This window comes from Acomys russatus, chromosome 4, assembly GCF_903995435.1.
Source record: "Acomys russatus chromosome 4, mAcoRus1.1, whole genome shotgun sequence".
Taxonomy (NCBI): domain Eukaryota; kingdom Metazoa; phylum Chordata; class Mammalia; order Rodentia; family Muridae; genus Acomys; species Acomys russatus.
Genome location: NC_067140.1, coordinates 41,647,885 through 41,665,240, shown reverse-complemented (window position 1 = coordinate 41,665,240; position 17,356 = coordinate 41,647,885). Strand labels below are relative to the sequence as shown.

At 44.6% G+C, this 17,356-nt stretch overlaps 2 protein-coding genes across 7 annotated transcripts in view; one reads left to right on the top strand and one right to left on the bottom strand.

The window, feature by feature from the left end:
* The window catches only part of Hipk3 (homeodomain interacting protein kinase 3), an 88,415-nt gene that overhangs the window by 9,232 nt on the left and 61,827 nt on the right, over window positions 1-17,356 (top strand). For 2 of the 6 annotated variants that reach the window (XM_051144271.1, XM_051144270.1), the window contains exon 1: window positions 9,214-9,405. The exons of 1 other annotated variant lie outside the window; for it this stretch is intronic. The gene's annotated coding sequence lies outside the window, so the exon portion shown is untranslated. Of the gene's footprint in view, window positions 1-9,206; window positions 9,406-10,029; window positions 10,153-10,406; window positions 10,613-17,356 lie in introns of those variants that run through there. 3 more of the 6 variants (XM_051144265.1, XM_051144269.1, XM_051144266.1) reach the window with 3 other exon arrangements.
* On the bottom strand, window positions 482-1,743 carry LOC127188406 (kelch domain-containing protein 3-like). The gene is given in 3 exon segments (XM_051144873.1): window positions 482-1,607; window positions 1,609-1,649; window positions 1,651-1,743. Coding segments are annotated over 3 exon segments (1,260 nt in total).

The following is a 17,356-nucleotide window of genomic DNA, read 5'->3' as shown; positions in this document are numbered from 1 at the left end:
ATAAAGATTATGTAATCTATCTCTGGGGGTCTTTGTTACCCGTTTTTATTTATTAAGCATTTCTTTTAGGGTACAATTAAATCTTTTTTTTTTTTTTTTTTTGAGGTTTTATGTTTTATAAAGTCAGAGCTGGCTGAGCTTCAGGGGTACAATAACAGCTCAAGGAAGGGTGAAGCTGTCTGTTGGTCCCCAGCCCCGCGGGTCAGGGTCAAGGTTGGGGGTTTCATGCCTTTGAAGGCTGAGGCCTCTCAGCTCCCAGGCGATGCTCAAGCAGGAAGAGGCGTGGTCACCGGGAGAGTGAAGCTCCTGAGGCTCCCACACTGCCGGGTTCTTCTACCGACTCCTGTCCCTTTGCTGCACAGCAAAGGCCCAGGAGCCCTGGAGGGAGGTGGATGGGACCTTCGGCCCAAGGGAGGAGGGGAATGGCCCTCGCAGCCCTCCCCCCCGCCCGGCCCCCTGCTCCCGCAACTCCCCACTGAATTCACAGCACAGAAAACACCTCTAGTCCAGGGGTCCAAAGGGGCAGGCAGGTGAGATGGGCAGGGCCAGTGAAGACTAGAGCAGGCTCAGGAGGGGAGGCAACAGATACTTCTTCCAATCCATGGGAGGAGACAATGCAGCAGCTGATAGTGCTGTTGGTGGTCATGGCATTGAGCTCCCACCTGATGTCGTGAGGCAAACAGGTCTGGTCCAGGTTATATTGAATCACGGCCAGTTTGCACAGGGTCTTCAGACTAGGGCTAAAGTCCAAGATGTGTAAGTCAGAATGATCTATGAGGTCAAACTCATCTCCCAGGCCTTCCTCGGGAGAGGGGCTGATACCCCCAAAGAGGACAATCTTATCACCAACGATACAGCAACACCAACGCCGGCGGGGACATCGTCCTTTTCCCTTTGGTTCAATCTTTTTCCAGGTAAAGGACCCAGGATTAAATTTCCATAGATCGTGGAAATGCTGGTTCAGCCTTGCATTATAGCCCCCAAAGATGTACAGCTCTCCTTTGTAGCCAAAGGCTGAATGGCTCCTGCCTCTCTCAGGTAGCACCAGAGTGTGTGGACAGTGGAGCCAGGCCTCAGTTCTGGTGTCGAAGACTCGAATGTGACTGCAGTAAATCTCATTGTTGGAATGTAATGGTCCAAAGAGGTCAGTACGGCCACACAAAACATATATGTGATTGTCCAGCATCGTGGCTAAGCGGAAATCCCTCCAGCGTGCAGGATTGCCCTTTGTGCAAACAAGGGTCCATATCATGGTGCTGGTGTCCAGCTTGTGAATGTCATTGGAAAAGCAGTCTGCCCGCTGCTCATATCCCCCCAAAATGTACATGATCTTGCTCAGGACACAAACTGAATGTCCATCCCGGGCCCCAGGAACTGTTCTTGACACTCGGGGTGTAGACCACTTGTAAGTATTGACATCAAAGGCACAGAGTACATTGCAGGCCCCTTCAGCATCATTGCGACCACCCCAAAGGAAGACTGTGTCATCGATGAGGACGACTGAGTGTCCATACCGCATATAGGGTACAACAGGAGCCTGCCCTCCGACGGCAGGCCTCACTGGGGGCAGCTTTGTCCAACGCAAGGACACAGCATTGAAAATGTGTATCTATCTGATGAAGTGTCTCGTAGTCTTCACCAGAGCAGTGATCCCAAGACGGAGTATACTCGGTACCCAATGGCCATTGCAGCATGGTTCACCTTTCGTGGCCCGCCCTCCAGATGCACTGTCCACTGTAACATCCCCTTGACCACAGGTTACAGGAACATGCTGCCTACCCCCCCTCCCCGCCCACCTCCGGCCCCCTGCACACCCCGCATGGCCTGCTGCCTCTGCTACCTGCCAAGCCCGGCCGGTGGGGCCGCGGGTCCTCGCGCTGCCAGCAGCCTAGAACCCGTTGCTTGCCAACCGATTCCTCTGTCCCCAATGAAATGACAATTAAATCTTTATATAATTGCTTGTCCTGTAGGTTATGTGGTACACTTGTAATATGCTTTATACGGTAATATGCAAAGAGCTTCCATTTTACTTGCGACCTTTTGCTGGAGAATTGTCACTCCTAGTGTGTACAGATATTCCTGTAATAGGCATAACTTCCAATAAATGTGTAATTACAGAGTCAGCCTTTCCAGAACATGAAGCAGTTCCCCACTGAAATCCTGAAAATGGTGCGGGGCGTGGTGGCGCACATCTTTACTATCAGCACCCAGGAGGCAGAGGCAGGTGGGTCTGTGAGTTCGAGGCCAGCCTGGTCTACAAAGTGAGTCCAGGACAGCCATGGCTACACAGAGAAACCTTGTCTCAAAAACAAACCAAAAACAAACCAAACACGCGCGCGCGCGCGCACACACACACACACACACACACACACACACACACACACACACACAAACATACACACACCAGAAATCCTGAAAAAATGTATCTATAGTATGGTGTCCATACTTTACATTTCCAATTTCTACAAAAAGGAACACATTCATTTGTCAAATTTCATTCCTTTGGGCGACTTTAGGGTTGTTTCCAGCAGGTAATGAAGTCTTGATTATACAGAGAACAAATAGGACATTTAAAAAAAAGATTTATTTATTATTTATACAGTATTCTGTCCACACATGTGCCTGCCCACCACAAGAAGACACCAGATCTCATTACAGGTACTTGTAAGCCGCCATATGGGTGGCTGGGAATTGAACTCGGGATCTTCGGAAGAGCAGCCAGTGCTCTTAACCTCTGAGCCATCTCTCCAGCCCAAGCAGGACACTTTAAAAATAGGTCCCCAGGCTTGTCATTAGGTTATAGAAAAAGTTTTCTTTAAGCTTCTACTATTTACACGATGCCGTTTATGTGATAGCATATAGTTCTGATTTTTGAACTGGAGCATGTTGGCTTAGAACTACGTTTAAAAAAATTTAATTGATTTATTTAGATTACTTCTCAATTGTTATCCCCTCACTTGTATCCTCCTGTTCCTCCCTCCCTCCCTTTTTCACCATATTCCCCTCCCCTAGGTCTGTGACAGAAGGGGACCTCCTCCCCCACCATATGGTCACAGCCTATCAAGTCTCATCCTGGTAACCTGCTTATCCTTTCTCTGAGTGCCACCAGGCCTCCCCACAAAGGGGAAGTGGTCAAATATGGGGCACCGGAAGAGCTTTTTTTTTTTTTTTTTTTTCGAGACAAGGTTTCCCTGTGTAGCCTTGGCTGTCCTGGAGTAGCTTTGTACACCAGATTGACCTCGAACTCACAGGGATCATGATGCCCGGCTAGAACTACCTTTATAATGTATATTTTCTGACTTATAACTTGATTTATTGGCATCTGTATAAAAGGCAGAAGCTTTAGAAATTGGTTCTCTCACTATACAAGAAAGAACCCAATTAGCTCTTTTTATAAACTGAAGTCACTTGCTCTTGGGGTATTTGTTATTAATTTCTACCAAAAGATTATTGCAAGCTCTTTGCCAGTTTTCATTGATTACCCGTAATGAGGTAATTTCAGCATTGGTATAAGGAACTACCATCTTTGCTAGGTCTGTTCCGGCTAATTGATGAAGTCTTATTCTCCCTTTCACAATCAAATCAAAAGCCTTTTCTATTCAGGTTTTTAATTTTTTACTGTTTGTGTGCTAAAAAATATCCATTCTAGCTGAGCATGATGGCACATGCCTTTAATCCCAGCACTGGGGAGGCAGAGGCAGGCCGATCCCTGTGAGTTTGAGGCCAGCATGGTCTACAGCCATGGCTCTGTGCAACAGAGAAACTCTGTCTCGGGATGGGTGGGGGGTGGGGTCAGGTGGGGGAAGGTCCATTCTAAGACATTATCTTCTCTTTTCATAAGAATTCCTGTGGGAGAATGAACAGAAGGCAAAATAACTAAAATACAAACCAGCTTTGGATCCAAGTGAGCCACGTGCGCATCTTGTAATTTCTGCCAGAGCCAATTCTCTCTCAGTCTCAGCTGATAGTTTCCTTGGTCTATTTAAGTCCTTATTACCTTGTAAACTTTGAAATAAATTACTTGGTTCTTGGGTAGTTTCAATTATGGGTTGTAACCAGTTAATATTGCCCAGCAATTTTTAAGAATCATTAAACGTTTGTAATTGATCTACTGATTTGTACTTTCTGTGGCCACATTTTCTGAAAACCTATCTTATATCCTAGGTAATGGACAGACTTTCTTTCTTGTATTTTTTCAGGAGCAATTTGTAATCGACAGCAGGGCAAAATTTTCTTTATTTGATCAAATGTTTTTTTCTAAGGTATCTCTCTCTGAAGCAGCCAGCAAGATATCACCCATATAATGGCAAATTATAGATTGAGGACACTGTTTATGAATTATTTCTAGCAGCTGTTGGACATAATACTGGCACGAGGTAGGACCGTTTAACATTTCTTATGGCAAGACTCTCCATTGGCATCTCCTAGTTGGCACGGAGTGGTTAAATGTCGGCACAGTGCAGGCAAATCTCTCTATCGTGTTCTTGTAAAGGTATAATTTAAAAAGCAGTCTTTTAAATCAATTACTATAAATGCCATGACCTAGGTAATAAAGGAGGCAATGGGATTCCAGCCTGAAAAAAGTCCATTGTTTGAATGATTTCATCAATTGCTCTCAAATTCGCTAACATCCTCCGTTTTCCAGATTTCTTTTTAGTGACAAACAGAGGAAAATTCCCAGGGCTGGTGAACTCTTCTATATGTTGAGCCTCCAGCTGCTCTTTGAGTAGTGGTTCTAGTGGCTGTAACTTCTCTTTTGTCATGGGCCATTGCTCATTGCTCATGTTATGGGCCCGAACAGCCCTGCCAGTCAAACACCTTAGTGGTAGGACTGCAGGTGTCTGTCAGCAGTGACAGAGCCAACCTCTTTGTGTCCTGTTTACAGGTAACTTGGATAGCCAGTGACTGTTCTTGATAACATCTCCTGTTTTATAGTTTGTCCCTGAAGTTGGGAGGAATACTAGTCTGTGTTTCCCACTGTTGCCATAGCTCTCTTCCCCATAATTGGCTATATCAGTGACATAGGGTTTTAATTTTCCTATTTGACCTTCTGGTTCTATACATTTAAGCCATTTTATCTGGGATAAAGTTCCAACCCTTAGAAATTGAATATTTCTTCCTGAAGAGCCCAATCTGAAGGCCAAGGTTTTGGTGAAATTACTGTTACAACAGCTTCTGTGTTTAGCGTACCTTCAATTTCATTACCTTTAGTTTTGGCCTCTGGTAATTTATAGAAATTTGCCAAAATACTAGTTTTTTTTGTTTGTTTGTTTGTTTTGTTTGTTTTTTTAGTCTCTTCTAGGTTGTTTTATCTGTAGGAAGCTGCTCCAACTTTGATATCTGGGTTGTTAATGTCTATCTTCAGTGCAGTCTTGTTTAATTATTCTGTGCGTGAGTTTGAATTTGATATTTGGACTTTCAAGAGCCCCCTTTGGGTGTTTCTTGACAAGGTGTTACCCTGTTTGGCCCTTGCTGATTTGTAGTCGTTAGTCCCATGCTAGCCGTTGACACATCTTCTGTATATTTCTGGAGGTTCAAGTCTTCTTTTTGACTCTACCTACAATTTCTTTTCAAATGATCTTGCTTACCACAATTAAGATATCTGACAGTTCGGATTTTTTCAAAAAAGCTTTAGAGATTACATCTCCTATTAAAGTTACACCATATGAATGAGATCCAATACCAGCTGCATTTCTAATCCATTCGTCTGTTGGTGTCGATCTTGCCATTAGAGGCCTGATCGCCATTTTGCACTTGGCAGTAGTATTTTTGAAAGTCAAAGATTCTATCAGTGCTTTCCTGACTTCTGGGTCTGATACTCTTCTATTTAGAGCTGAAGTCAATCTTTGTGAAAAGTCAGCGAATGTTTCTTTTGGACCTTGCATAATCTGAGTAAATGGTTCAGACCTTTTTCCTGTTTCTTCAGCCTTCTCCCAAGCACTTAAATCTGCTGTACGACATAATGCCAAGGCGCCTCCTCATATTTAACTTGCTTCAACTTGCTTCTGTTCCTCAGCATAATGACCTTTACCTAGTAACTAATCTTGGGAAATATTCATACCCCTGGCTCTATTTCTATGTTCTATCTTCTAACCTTCCCCTAGCCCCCCCCAACCATGATTGCCATTGTAACTGGGGACCAGGTTCTAATATTGCTTTTGTCATATCTTTTCAGTCTTGGGGGATTATTCTATTTTGAATCACCTAGGAATTTAGTATCTGCAGTGAATGCATACTGTATGAAGTGATGCTTTCTTTAATTAAAAAAAAAAAATCTAGCACAGCTATGGGATGCCATCCAAATTCTTCATAGTCTTTGGGGTGTCTATATCTGCTGGTGCTTGTCTTATAGTAACTGGATAAGCTTAAGGTTGGTTTTCTAACAACCTTTATACTTATTAAAAGCTTTAGGCACAAGAGCTGGGCTGGAGAAGTAAGGTGAGACCCAATCCCACACAGAAAGTCTCAGGTGGGGACCAGAGAGAGAAGACCAAAGAATAAAAAGTAGCCAGGACGAGACTAAGATGGCAGGTAATGGGTCACGTGGCCGGGAAGTAGGCCAGTCCAATATTGTATCAGACTAGCTCAGGATCTGCCCAGCTATAGTTCCTGAAGCTTTTAATAAATATAAAGGTCTTCATGTCATTATTCAGAGCTAGGGCAGGCATAGAAAAAAACGTGTTTTTATAACCTACATTTAAAAATAATTTGGAATGATGAGAGGGCAATTTGTCTTTCTGAACTCCATTTTTTTTTGAGACTACAGAGCCAGTCTGTATTTTGAGATGGCTTGGAACTCAAATGTAGCCAAGCTGTCTTGGATTCTGGAAGATTCTTCTGGACTACTCTTATTACAGGAGTGAGGCACCACACCCTTTTTAGAACCATCTCTCTCTCTCTTTTTTTTTTTTAAATGAACTTAACAAAATATGGCCACTTCAGTTTTTTGTGTTTGTTTTCTTTTTTGAGACAGGGTTTCTCTATGTAACAGCCCTGGCAGTCTTGGACTCGCTTTGTAGATCAGGCTGGCCTGGAACTCAGAGATCCGCCTGCCTCAGCCTCCAGAGTGCTGGGATTACAGGCATGAGGCACCATGCCTGGCTTCGCTTCAGGGTTTTGAAAGGTTATCTGTGAGTTCCAGTACAGGTTGGATTTGAGAGAGAAGCGATTAGGTAAGGAGACAGTAGGCTTACTGAGGAAGAGGGCTGCATTAATGTTTAGTTATTTAGCAAGCTTTACTGGGAAGTTTTAATTTAGGTACTGTATTTCGATACTGGCAAGGCAATGGTTAAAAGAAAGGTGACAGAAATCCTTCCTGGAATTCATAGGAAGGGGGTGGGGTGAACTACTCAGCAGAAAGAGGACTGGGAAAGTCTTCCATTAGAAGGCTAGAAAGATGGGTGCAAAAGTTCTGAAGTTAGTTCATTTAAAGGAGTATTCTCCCCGAGAGATTTGATTTTCATTGTCTGGTTTTTAGATTATTGCCTTAAAAGAAACCCAAAGTAAATGCTAAGGAAAAAAGAATGACTCCCGTGTTGCCTTCGTTTTGAATGTAGATGACAATTTTGAAGGCCAGGTCCTCTTGCCTCCATCTCCCCAGCGCTAGGATTACAGGCATGCATCACCACGCCCGGTTCATGTACATGCTTTTTCTAAAAACCAGTCACTGTTTTTTTCTACTTAGACTTTTCATTGAGTATCCTCTCTTGAATAAAACATCCATCACTGAAAAACGTATTTCGGATTTGAAAGGAGAAGTATGCAGCAAGCTGACACTCCCTTTACCCTGTCCCAGATGCTGCAAGAGAAAATGTATGGAGAAATACACTAGCAAACTCAATCCTCCTAGTAAAGATACGAAGAAAGCAAAAGACACTTCCATAAGAGACAAAGGTGCTTGGGTTACTGAAACGTTAAAATCTGTCCAGAACAAAAGGACCCAGACGAAACAGGTGGTAAAAATAGGTTTACAGGAATGAAGGGTTGCTTCGAGGGCTACTTGCTTCCTGGGGAGATAGATGGAGAGATGGGGGTGGAGACTAAAGCTTTGCTCTATAACCTTGCTCACGTCATCAAAACTTGTCTAAACCCTTGTCTCACTTAGCATAAGAGTTTGGACTATGCATCAGTAAGGTTCTTTCATCTCAAATTCCATGGTTCTATGATTACGTGGGTGGAAATGGACCATTCTGTCGATTTCTTAGTTTCTAGGAGCGAAGAAACTAGCTTGGGTGTGGAACTAACTCGATGGAGAATTATCAACGCAGAGGTGGGCAGCTTCCCAATGACTGTGGAGGTGCGCTTGGAAAACTTCCAAGGAAGTCCTTTCCTCGTTCTTTGACATGGTGTGACAAGTCTCCTGTTGTTTCGAATGGGGGAGCGATTAGGACCTATTTTAGACTGAGATTATTCATTTGGCCAAACATTTTTCTTTGTTTTTAAAAGACTCCTAAGATGCCAAGAAACAGATTCGAAAGCGGGTGGGCAAGGAGAATTAGGATGGGCCACCTGGAAAGGCCTGTAAAATTCTGCTTCCGCATCGAAACCCCTTCTTTGGGTTTTAGGATCGTCCTTTAAATGTGTATTTTTGGCTGAGTGGGCCGGGAGTCAGGTTCCGAACTGCAGAGGAGGGCTGACGGAAGCCGTTCCTGCTGGAGGGATGGCGTGAGAGCTAAGGGTTGGATCCGATCGGGCCGCCTGGCGGGCTGCGAGCGTCAAGGGCGCGGCTGCGGGCGGGCGGACCCCGGGGAGGGGCTTCGCGGAGGCGCCGGGGCCCTAGCCGAGCGGGGCTGCCCGGGCTCCGCGCGCAGAACAGCCGAGCGGGCGGTGGCGCTGCGGAGGCGGCGGCCGAGGCCGGCGGGCGCGGAGGAGGGGCCCAAGATCGGGGCGGCCCGCGGCAGCTGCCGGGGTGACGACTGCCGGCAACGCGGCGCCCCGAGGAGTCCGAGCCGCAGGCCCCGGCGTTGCGGCCTCGCGAGCGGCGGCCCTCGTCCTTGTCTCTACCCCGGGGGGCTGGGGGAAATGGGCCCTCACCGCCGCGGGCCCTGCATTCCACGCTGCCCGTAGGCCCCGGTGGCCCGCCGGCTTGTCACTGCCCCTCTCCCCAGTCGAGCCATCCCCACCCCAGGTCCCCGGGAAGGAAGATGAGGGAGACGGGCCCGGCGATCGGCAGCCAGAGAAGCAGCAGCAGCAGCAGCAGCAGCGGTCGGGGGAGGGTGTATCGCCGTTTCCTCTCTGCCGCCAGGACAAGATGGCAGCGGCCGCCGAGAGGGGCTGAGCCCCGGCTGGGTGGCGCCGCCTGCTGAAGCGCTTGGCTCCGGATTCCCGCACGGCCCCCGCGACCCACCCCGGACATGCTCAGGGCTGCGGCCGCCCGAAGCGGGGAGAGCGCGGGCCTCTAGGAAGGTAAGGGAGCCGGGTAAGGGTGGGGAGCTCGGCAGCGTCGCGGGCCCCGGGGTCGGGGAATCCTCGGAGCGTCGCTGCTCCGTTTCCGCCCCGCTGCCGAGTGCAGCCGGCCCCGGGCGGTTCCCGAAGGCCAGCGCCACGCCAGGCCCGAGGCGGCCGGACGCGGGGATCACGCGTGCTTTTCGCGCGCGCTTGGCGCAGCCTCCGGGAAGCCGCCCTGGCCGCGCCGGGCGGTCCGGGCCTTCCCCCCCAAGCCAAGATTGCGCAACGGCTCTTCCCAGCAACCGAAGTTTTGTTTGGTCCCACGGGGGGCCCCCTGTTTCGGCTCGGCGGCTCTAGGCCGTCGCTACGGAGACCTCGTTCCTTTCATTGATGGGAGCGAACACCTAACGTGCACGCAAGGCGCCGGCAGGAGCGCCCAGCCCGGTGGCTGCGCCTGGGAGGCTTGGTGGCCCTGTCACCAGCGTCGCCGGGCGGCGGGTTTGGAGGGTGTCAACTCTGGGGACGTGCGTGCGTGTGATTGTTGGGGAGGAGAAATGTGATCCGCGGCTCCGCGTCCCCAGCGGCGGCGGGAGGAAGGCGTGGCGGCCGCGCGGCGGGGCTGTTGCCGGCTTCTCTCGTTACGGTGGCGGCGGCAGCGGCGGCGGCGGCCCTCTTCCCTTCGCGCTGGGGAGGGAGATCGGCGGAAAGGACTCGGGACCAGAATGTCTGTTTTCCTGTTTAGGGGGAGACGGCTGTTGTAAAATGGTATGAAGCCTGTTGTTTCCCAGTCTTATCTGTGCTTGAGAGATTGCGCTGAAGGGTGTGTGCGTAAATTACCTTGGACCTGTTACAGAGTAGTCACAACATGTTCGGTCCTTGAACCGTGTTTTCACAACCTCTGGCTGGTCTGCTAGGGAATTCATTTTTCCACCTGTCAGTTCGCTGCTTATAAGGAGCTTCTATTAGACGCAGCAGCAGCGGTTTTTTTTTTTTTTTTTTTTCCTTCCTTCTTTCAGGTTTCAGATTATGGCCCAGTTTACAGGGAAAACTCATGGTTTTACTGTCAACTTTATTTTGATGTCTTTTTGGTACAGGGCTGGAAAAGTTAGGTGGAAAACCAGTCTTCGTTTCTATGTACCTCTGAGTTCTTTGGAGATCTGCTGGTTTTTATTTTTCTGTTTTCTGTTTTAGGTTTCTTCTGTAAACTACAGCCTCTGAAGTGGAGGTACTTCAAACAATTTCACGATTTTAATTGCTTGGTGCTTGAAAAAATTTTAAAGGTTTTTTTTTTTTTTTTGTTTCCTGATCTGATTATGAAAAGGTTTCTAGGTCTTTTTGTTGTTGTTGTTGTTGTTGTTGTTGTTATTGTTTGCCAAGAGAAATATTTTAATGCTTATCTACATTTACTGTTTCAAAAACTGGGCAAGTCTCACCATATGTTTGATAAGTCTAGATTCTGCTTAGGTTTGCAACTGCAGTGCTAATTTTATACAATGAGCAACGATAAGGTTTAGACAGGTCATGATTAAGCTTAGTATTTTAAGTAAACAAAATACGACTGACCTTTAAAAATTGTTTTGCTGTATTGATTTTTCTGTCTTCATGACACTTAACAGTAATTGAAATTTAACCAAACAACCCGAATTTTTTTTTTTTTAAGTTAACAAGATATTTCATGCTTATATTTATGGCTGTATTCATCAAGTGTAGGGAGCTTTCATTTGTGAAATTTAGTGCTTAACCTCTGTCAGTTTATTTTTCTTGAATTATTTTGATTACTTCTTAATTTATTATGGTAGAGATATACAGAAATGTATAATTTTTCAGTGTTTGGATATTTCATTGTATTTTGGGGAGAATTTATTTCTTAGTTCCTCCTTTCTACCCTAGGGGATATATTTGCAAAGAGAAAAAATATTTTGGAGGATAGATGAAAACAAAATAGCACCAGTGTTTTAAACAGGTAAGATGAGCTTGAAGTCTAGAACATAACTGGCCATTAAATGTTTTAAATTTATATTTGGACATTGCTGACTACAGTAGCTAAACATACATATTAGGCAAGCAGATCATAACATGGTGAGACAGTCTTAGCATTTTGTCATAATGCCTTTTTCCATTGAACTAGTCATTATCTTGTTTATAAACCAGCCATTGGCTTCTGGGCATGGGGTTTTTAGAGTCTCATTAAAGTAGATGGTTTCTATGAGATAATTCTTGTAAATGTGCTTGAGAAGAAGCTGAAGATTATACTCTGTTAATTTTTTGGGTGATCTGTCATAGGATACCATAAAGTAGGGTTGCAAATTACAGAGGTTGATTGCTGTAGCACGTATAGCATTTGTCACATAGATGTTTGTTTAATGCCACTGCTGAATGCTTGCTTTTTTGCAACTTCAAAAAGCAATAGCTGTCAAACGACCTTCCTGATTGAATTTTTGTTTTTAAATATTTGCTGCATGACCACCAAAGGCATATGGAAAAGAGGAAGGAGAAAATATCAACTTCACAATGTGGAACTGTTAATCAAGTGTAATTCATGCACATCCATTTAAATAGAAGAATTGCTGGCATCTATGTTGCAGTGACTTTTGAAGTTAACTTTTTTGTTTTTGATGTGGAGGAGTTAGTTCCTGCTACTGTACAGTTCTCATTGCAACAGTTCATCCAGTATGATAAGGTAGATGAGACTTGTCCTGTTTATTGGTGGTTGGTTTCAGAGGCATAGAAACATTGTTTCCATTGCAGCTTCATCTGAGCTTGGACATGAAAAGATATCATGACGATGCTCTAAGGATGTTCCAAGAACTTGGAATTTCTCTAGTTTCCACAAGTTGTTACTTGTGCCTTGTAGTTATTAGAGCACACAGGCTAATTGTGATACACAATTATATTGTTGCTGCCAAAGTAAACATTCCCGGTGTAAAATTTGTGGGTTGCAGCTGTCCGGATTTCTTAATGTCCAGAGTTCAGGTTTAGTGTTGGATATTTAAGTTGGAAGCTGCTTCTGAAGAGGGACTCCAAGAGCTTTGTTAGAAGGAGGAATTTTATAGGTGTTTGTTTAGAAGTATTGCCCCTCCTCCACTTTAACTAGGATGTAGCATTCTTTCTGTGTGGGAAAAGAACTTTCAGAGCACTTATCAGGAACATTTGCATGTGATGTAACTCTATGATGAAAGGAATTATCCTGGCTCTGGATCCATCTGCTTAAAAGTTATAACCTTCCCTAGTACCTTTAAAAGGTTAGAACCAGAAGAAGAATATGTATTTGGAATAGAAGTTTTGAATCAGGGTAGGTTCTTTGGTTTTTTTGGGGTTTCTCGAGACAGGGATTCTCTGTGCATCCTTGGCTGTTCTAGAACTTGCTCTGTAGACCAGGTTGATTTTTGAATGCATAGAGATCCACCTGCCTCTGCCTCCCAAGTGCTAGGATTAAAGATGTGGGCCGAGCCCCACTCCCCTTGCTTTTTCTACACCCAGGTTTTCGTGTGTAGTCCTAGTTGTTTTGGGACTTGCTCTGTAGACCAGGCTAGCTTTAGATTCTGAGATCCGACTGTCTCTGCCCCTGGAGTGCTGGGATTAAATGCGTGTGCCACCACTTCTCTGTTTAATTTGCTAGTTTTTTTTTTTTTTTTTTTTTTTTTTTTTAGCAGTGTACTGTGTGGTCAATTTAAGGAAGCAGTTAATTTCTTTTGGGTGGCTTGGTCTAATTAAGAGTGGTTTGGTTGGGGAAAACAACATTAGAGTGCTTTTTCTATACAGCTCTGTTGTTCTTGTGGCTGTTAGTCATTCTCTAAGACCCAGGTAGACTATAGACACAGTGAGGAGGTGTGTACATACACCCAAAACAACACCAGCACAAAACAGTATAAAAGTTAATTGCTTCTGGCATTACAGGTGTGTAGGCCCTTTAAAAGGTTTCAGATTACAGGTTTCTCTGAAATCAGAAGGGCAAAGAGCATGGGTTTATTTTAATACTGGTAATAAATTAGAGTCTGTCTTACAGGAGTTCTGTTTTGTTTTAAAAGATCCTTAAGCTGGGCGTGGTGGCAAACGCCTTTAATCCCAGCACTCGGGAGGCAGAGGCAAGCAGATCTCTGTGAGTTCGAGGCCAGCCTGGTCTACAAAGTGAGTCCAGGACAGCCAAGACTACACAGAGAAACCCTGTCTCAAAAAACCAAAACCAAACAACTCCCCCCCGCCCCAAATCCTTAAAAAGTAAATTCAGGTGTATATCAAACTCTATAGGACTTGTGTTTTCAGACTGAATTAAAACCCATGTTTCTGATACCTGTCACGCAATCTACTTCCCAAGGCTACAGACATGCATTTATTTATATCTATCTGTGCTGGCAGTGAGCCCAAGATCTCTCACATTCAGTATGTTCTCTATAACTGATTTAAACCCTTAGCGTAATCATTTTTACTTGTTTATTTGAATTTTATTATTTTGTTTTATGTGTTTGGGTGTATTGTCTGCATATTTATCTGTACCACTTTTATGCCCGGTGCTCATAGAGGCCAGGATAGGGCATGGAATCCTCTGGAACTGGAGTTAGGGAGGGGTGGTGAGTCAACTCATGGCTACTAGGAAGTGTGCCTGGGTCCTCCGGAAGATCACCCAGTGCTTTCTTTAGCTGCTGAACCATCTCTTCAGCCCACCTCCTATTTTTGTAGTTAACTGGGTCTTAATGTATGGCTCAGGTGGGCTTTGAACTCTCTAATCCTCTGGTTTCTGTCTTCTCAGTGCTGGGATTACCAGTGCTAGCATACTTGACCTCTCTTCAGAATCAATCCAGTGTCTCCCCCCCCACCCCTAAAGTCCCGGATCTTTGAAACAGATTTCTATAGTCCAGGCTGACCGCAAACTTCTGCTCCTTCTATTTCCATCTCACTACTATGCCTAGCTTAAGCATTTCTCTCTTTCGCCCTCTTTTGAGACAGAGTCTCACTATGTAGCATAGCACTGGCTAGCCTGGAGCTCACTAAGTAGACCAGGCTAACCTCAGACTCAAAGAGAGCCATCTTCCTCTGCCTCCATTGGACTAAGCATCTCCTGTGTTTAAATGGCTACATTTCCAGATTAATTTTTACTTTGCATTTTCCCCCACCCCCACCCCCAGGGTTTCTTTGTATAGCCTTGGCTGTCCTAGACTAGGCTGGCCTGGAAGTCACTGCAGTCCACCTGCCTGCCTCCACCCTTCCCCCTCACAGAGTCCTGGAGTTAAAGGCACACACCACCACCACTGGCTTTACTTTACATTTCCTTTGCTCCTATCTTAAAAAAAAATGGAGAGAGAGAGAGACAGACAGAGAGAGAGACAGAGAGAGACAGAGAGAGAGAGAGAAGAGAAAGAGAGAGAGAGAATGAATATGTGTGTGTGTGTGTATGTGTCTGTCTGTCTATGCATATGCATACATGTATGGGCATGTGTTTTCCCATAGCACATGTGTGGCAGTCAGAGGACAATTTTAAGAGGTTCTTCAACCACAAGATCCTGTGAGCGAGCTCAGGTAGTCGTGCTCTTTTCTCCCACCCTTTAGGAAGCAAGGCCGAGAGCATTATTGCTTTTGGGGGAGGCGGGGTTAGTATAGGAAAGAATAATGAAAGGAAGTGTATTACTCGTTTGAGCTGTAACTTTGGGGGTACAGATTTAAGTTGGCCCCATTATTTTTGGCCATTTGTAGTGGTGTACACCTTTAATCCCAGCATTTGGGAAGTAGAGGCAGATGGTTGTCTGTGAGTTTGAGGCCAAACTAGTCTACATAGTTAGTGAGTTTCAGGTCACCCAGAGAGCTACATAATGAGACCCTGTCTCAAAAAAAATTTTTTTAAAAATTTGTTTTATGTATGTGAAGCTTTTGCCAGCGTGCATGGGTGTCTGCAGAGGCAGAAGACAGGGTTGGATCACCTTGAGCTGGAGTTAGAGTTTGTGAGTTGCCATGTGGGTACGCTGCAAGAATGGCAAGTACTCTAGATGCTGAGCTATCTCTCCAGCCCCAAAGACCAATTTTTTTTTTTGTTTGTTTGTTTTTTGAGATAGGATTCCTCTTATAGTCCTGGCTGTTCTGGACTTGCTTTGTAGAGCAGGCTGGCCTGGAACTCACAGAGATCCACCTGCCTCTGCCTCCCTAGTGCTGGGATTAAAGGCATTAGCCGCTGTTGCCTGGCTACTTTTATTATTTTTATATAGTTTATTATAAGTTATAATTTATTACATATGGATTACCCAAACATTACCTGAAAGTTTGACAGAAAATACAGAACTTATTACATTAAAAATACTAATAACGTCTTACCCCCCCTCCCCATGTCTCCTTGTTCTGTTCCTGCCGCCCCCCCATCAGAATATAACTGTAGTTCAGACTAACCTAAAATTTACTGTGTGTAACTGAGACTAGCTTTGAACTTACAGTAATTCTCTGTCCTCAGCTTTTAAGTGCTTATTTTAGGTACGGGCTATCACACCCGGCTAACTTCAAATTCTTTAATATTTCTATATTTTGTTGGATTTGTTTATACATTTTTATCAAATTATTTTAGAGTTTTTTGTTTTTTCAAGCCAGGGTTTCTCTGTGTACCCTTGGCTGTCCTGGACTCACTTTGTAGACCAGGCTGGCCTGGAACTCACAGCAATCCGCCTGCCTCTGTCTCCCAAGTGCTGGGATTAAAGGCGTGCGCCACCACTGCCTGGCTATTTTAGAATTTTTATAAACAAAATAGTAAACTTTGAAACACATGCTAGAAATTACTTATTTACAAAATGTTTTCCACTTTGGAAAACAACTCCCATGAGGGCCTGAAAATATTTTTGTATGCTTCTATTATGTACTGTTAATTAGACAGTATCGGAAGGCTTGGTAAATGACACGGCTTTAGATACATGATGCCACAGTTTTAAATAGTTAATAAGCCAGAGTGATAACATTGAAAGTTAGATATGGTTTTCAAGAGATATTACTTCCAAAGTATAATTTAAAATAAATCTGAGGGCTTTAAATATATAATTAATTGAGATTAAATAGGGCATAATGACAAAATTGCATTATAAATGACAGGTTATGTTGCTGTAGAGCAAGCAGCTATATTCATCACTGCTTCTTTTATATCTCAGGTTGATGTGAACTCCACCCCCCCCCCCCCGACTCCCCTTCCCGTATTTCTTTCTTGACAGGGCGTCCCTTTGTAGTCCTGGCTATTCTGGAGCTCCCTATGTAGATCAGGCTGGCCTAGAACTCAAAAAGATCCACTTGCCTCTGCCTCCTCTGCCTCCTGAGGGCTGGGATTAAAGACGTGCAACCTTGTGAGCTTGGCTTTATATATATATATATATATTTAGTGTTTTGAGACTGAGTGTCTGTATGTGGTCCTGCCTGTCCTGAAACTCACTCTGTAGACCAGGCTGGCCTCTAACTCAGATATCTACCTGCCTCTGCCTCCAGAGTTTTGGGATTAAAGGCAGGTACCAGTATGCCTAGCTTTGTTAACAGTCTTTGAGAATTTCATACTTTTTTGAGACAGCATCTCACCATTTGATTCTGGATGATCTGGAGGAACTTACTGTTTAGATTGGGTTGGCTTAGGGCCCCCAGTGTTGGTACTAAAGATGAGTGCCATCATGTCTAGCCATACCATGCATTTTGATGATGCTTATCCCTTGTACTTCCTTTAAGCACTCCCAGATCCACCCCCACTTTCCTGCTCCTGCCAACTTCATGCCTTTGTTGTTGGTTTCTTTTCTTTCTTTTTTTTTTTTTCTTAAATAACCCATCAAGTCTAACTGATGGTGCCCATATATTCCTGAGTGTGGGCTATTATATTCTTAAAACAAAATGAAAAAAAAAAAAAAAAAAAAAACAAACCATCCTATTTGTGTGCCAATTCTAGTCATTTTTGGTAGCAATAATATAAGTATTTTTATGCTATATTAGTTGTAAATATAAAATTAGATAATTATTCTAAGTCTCA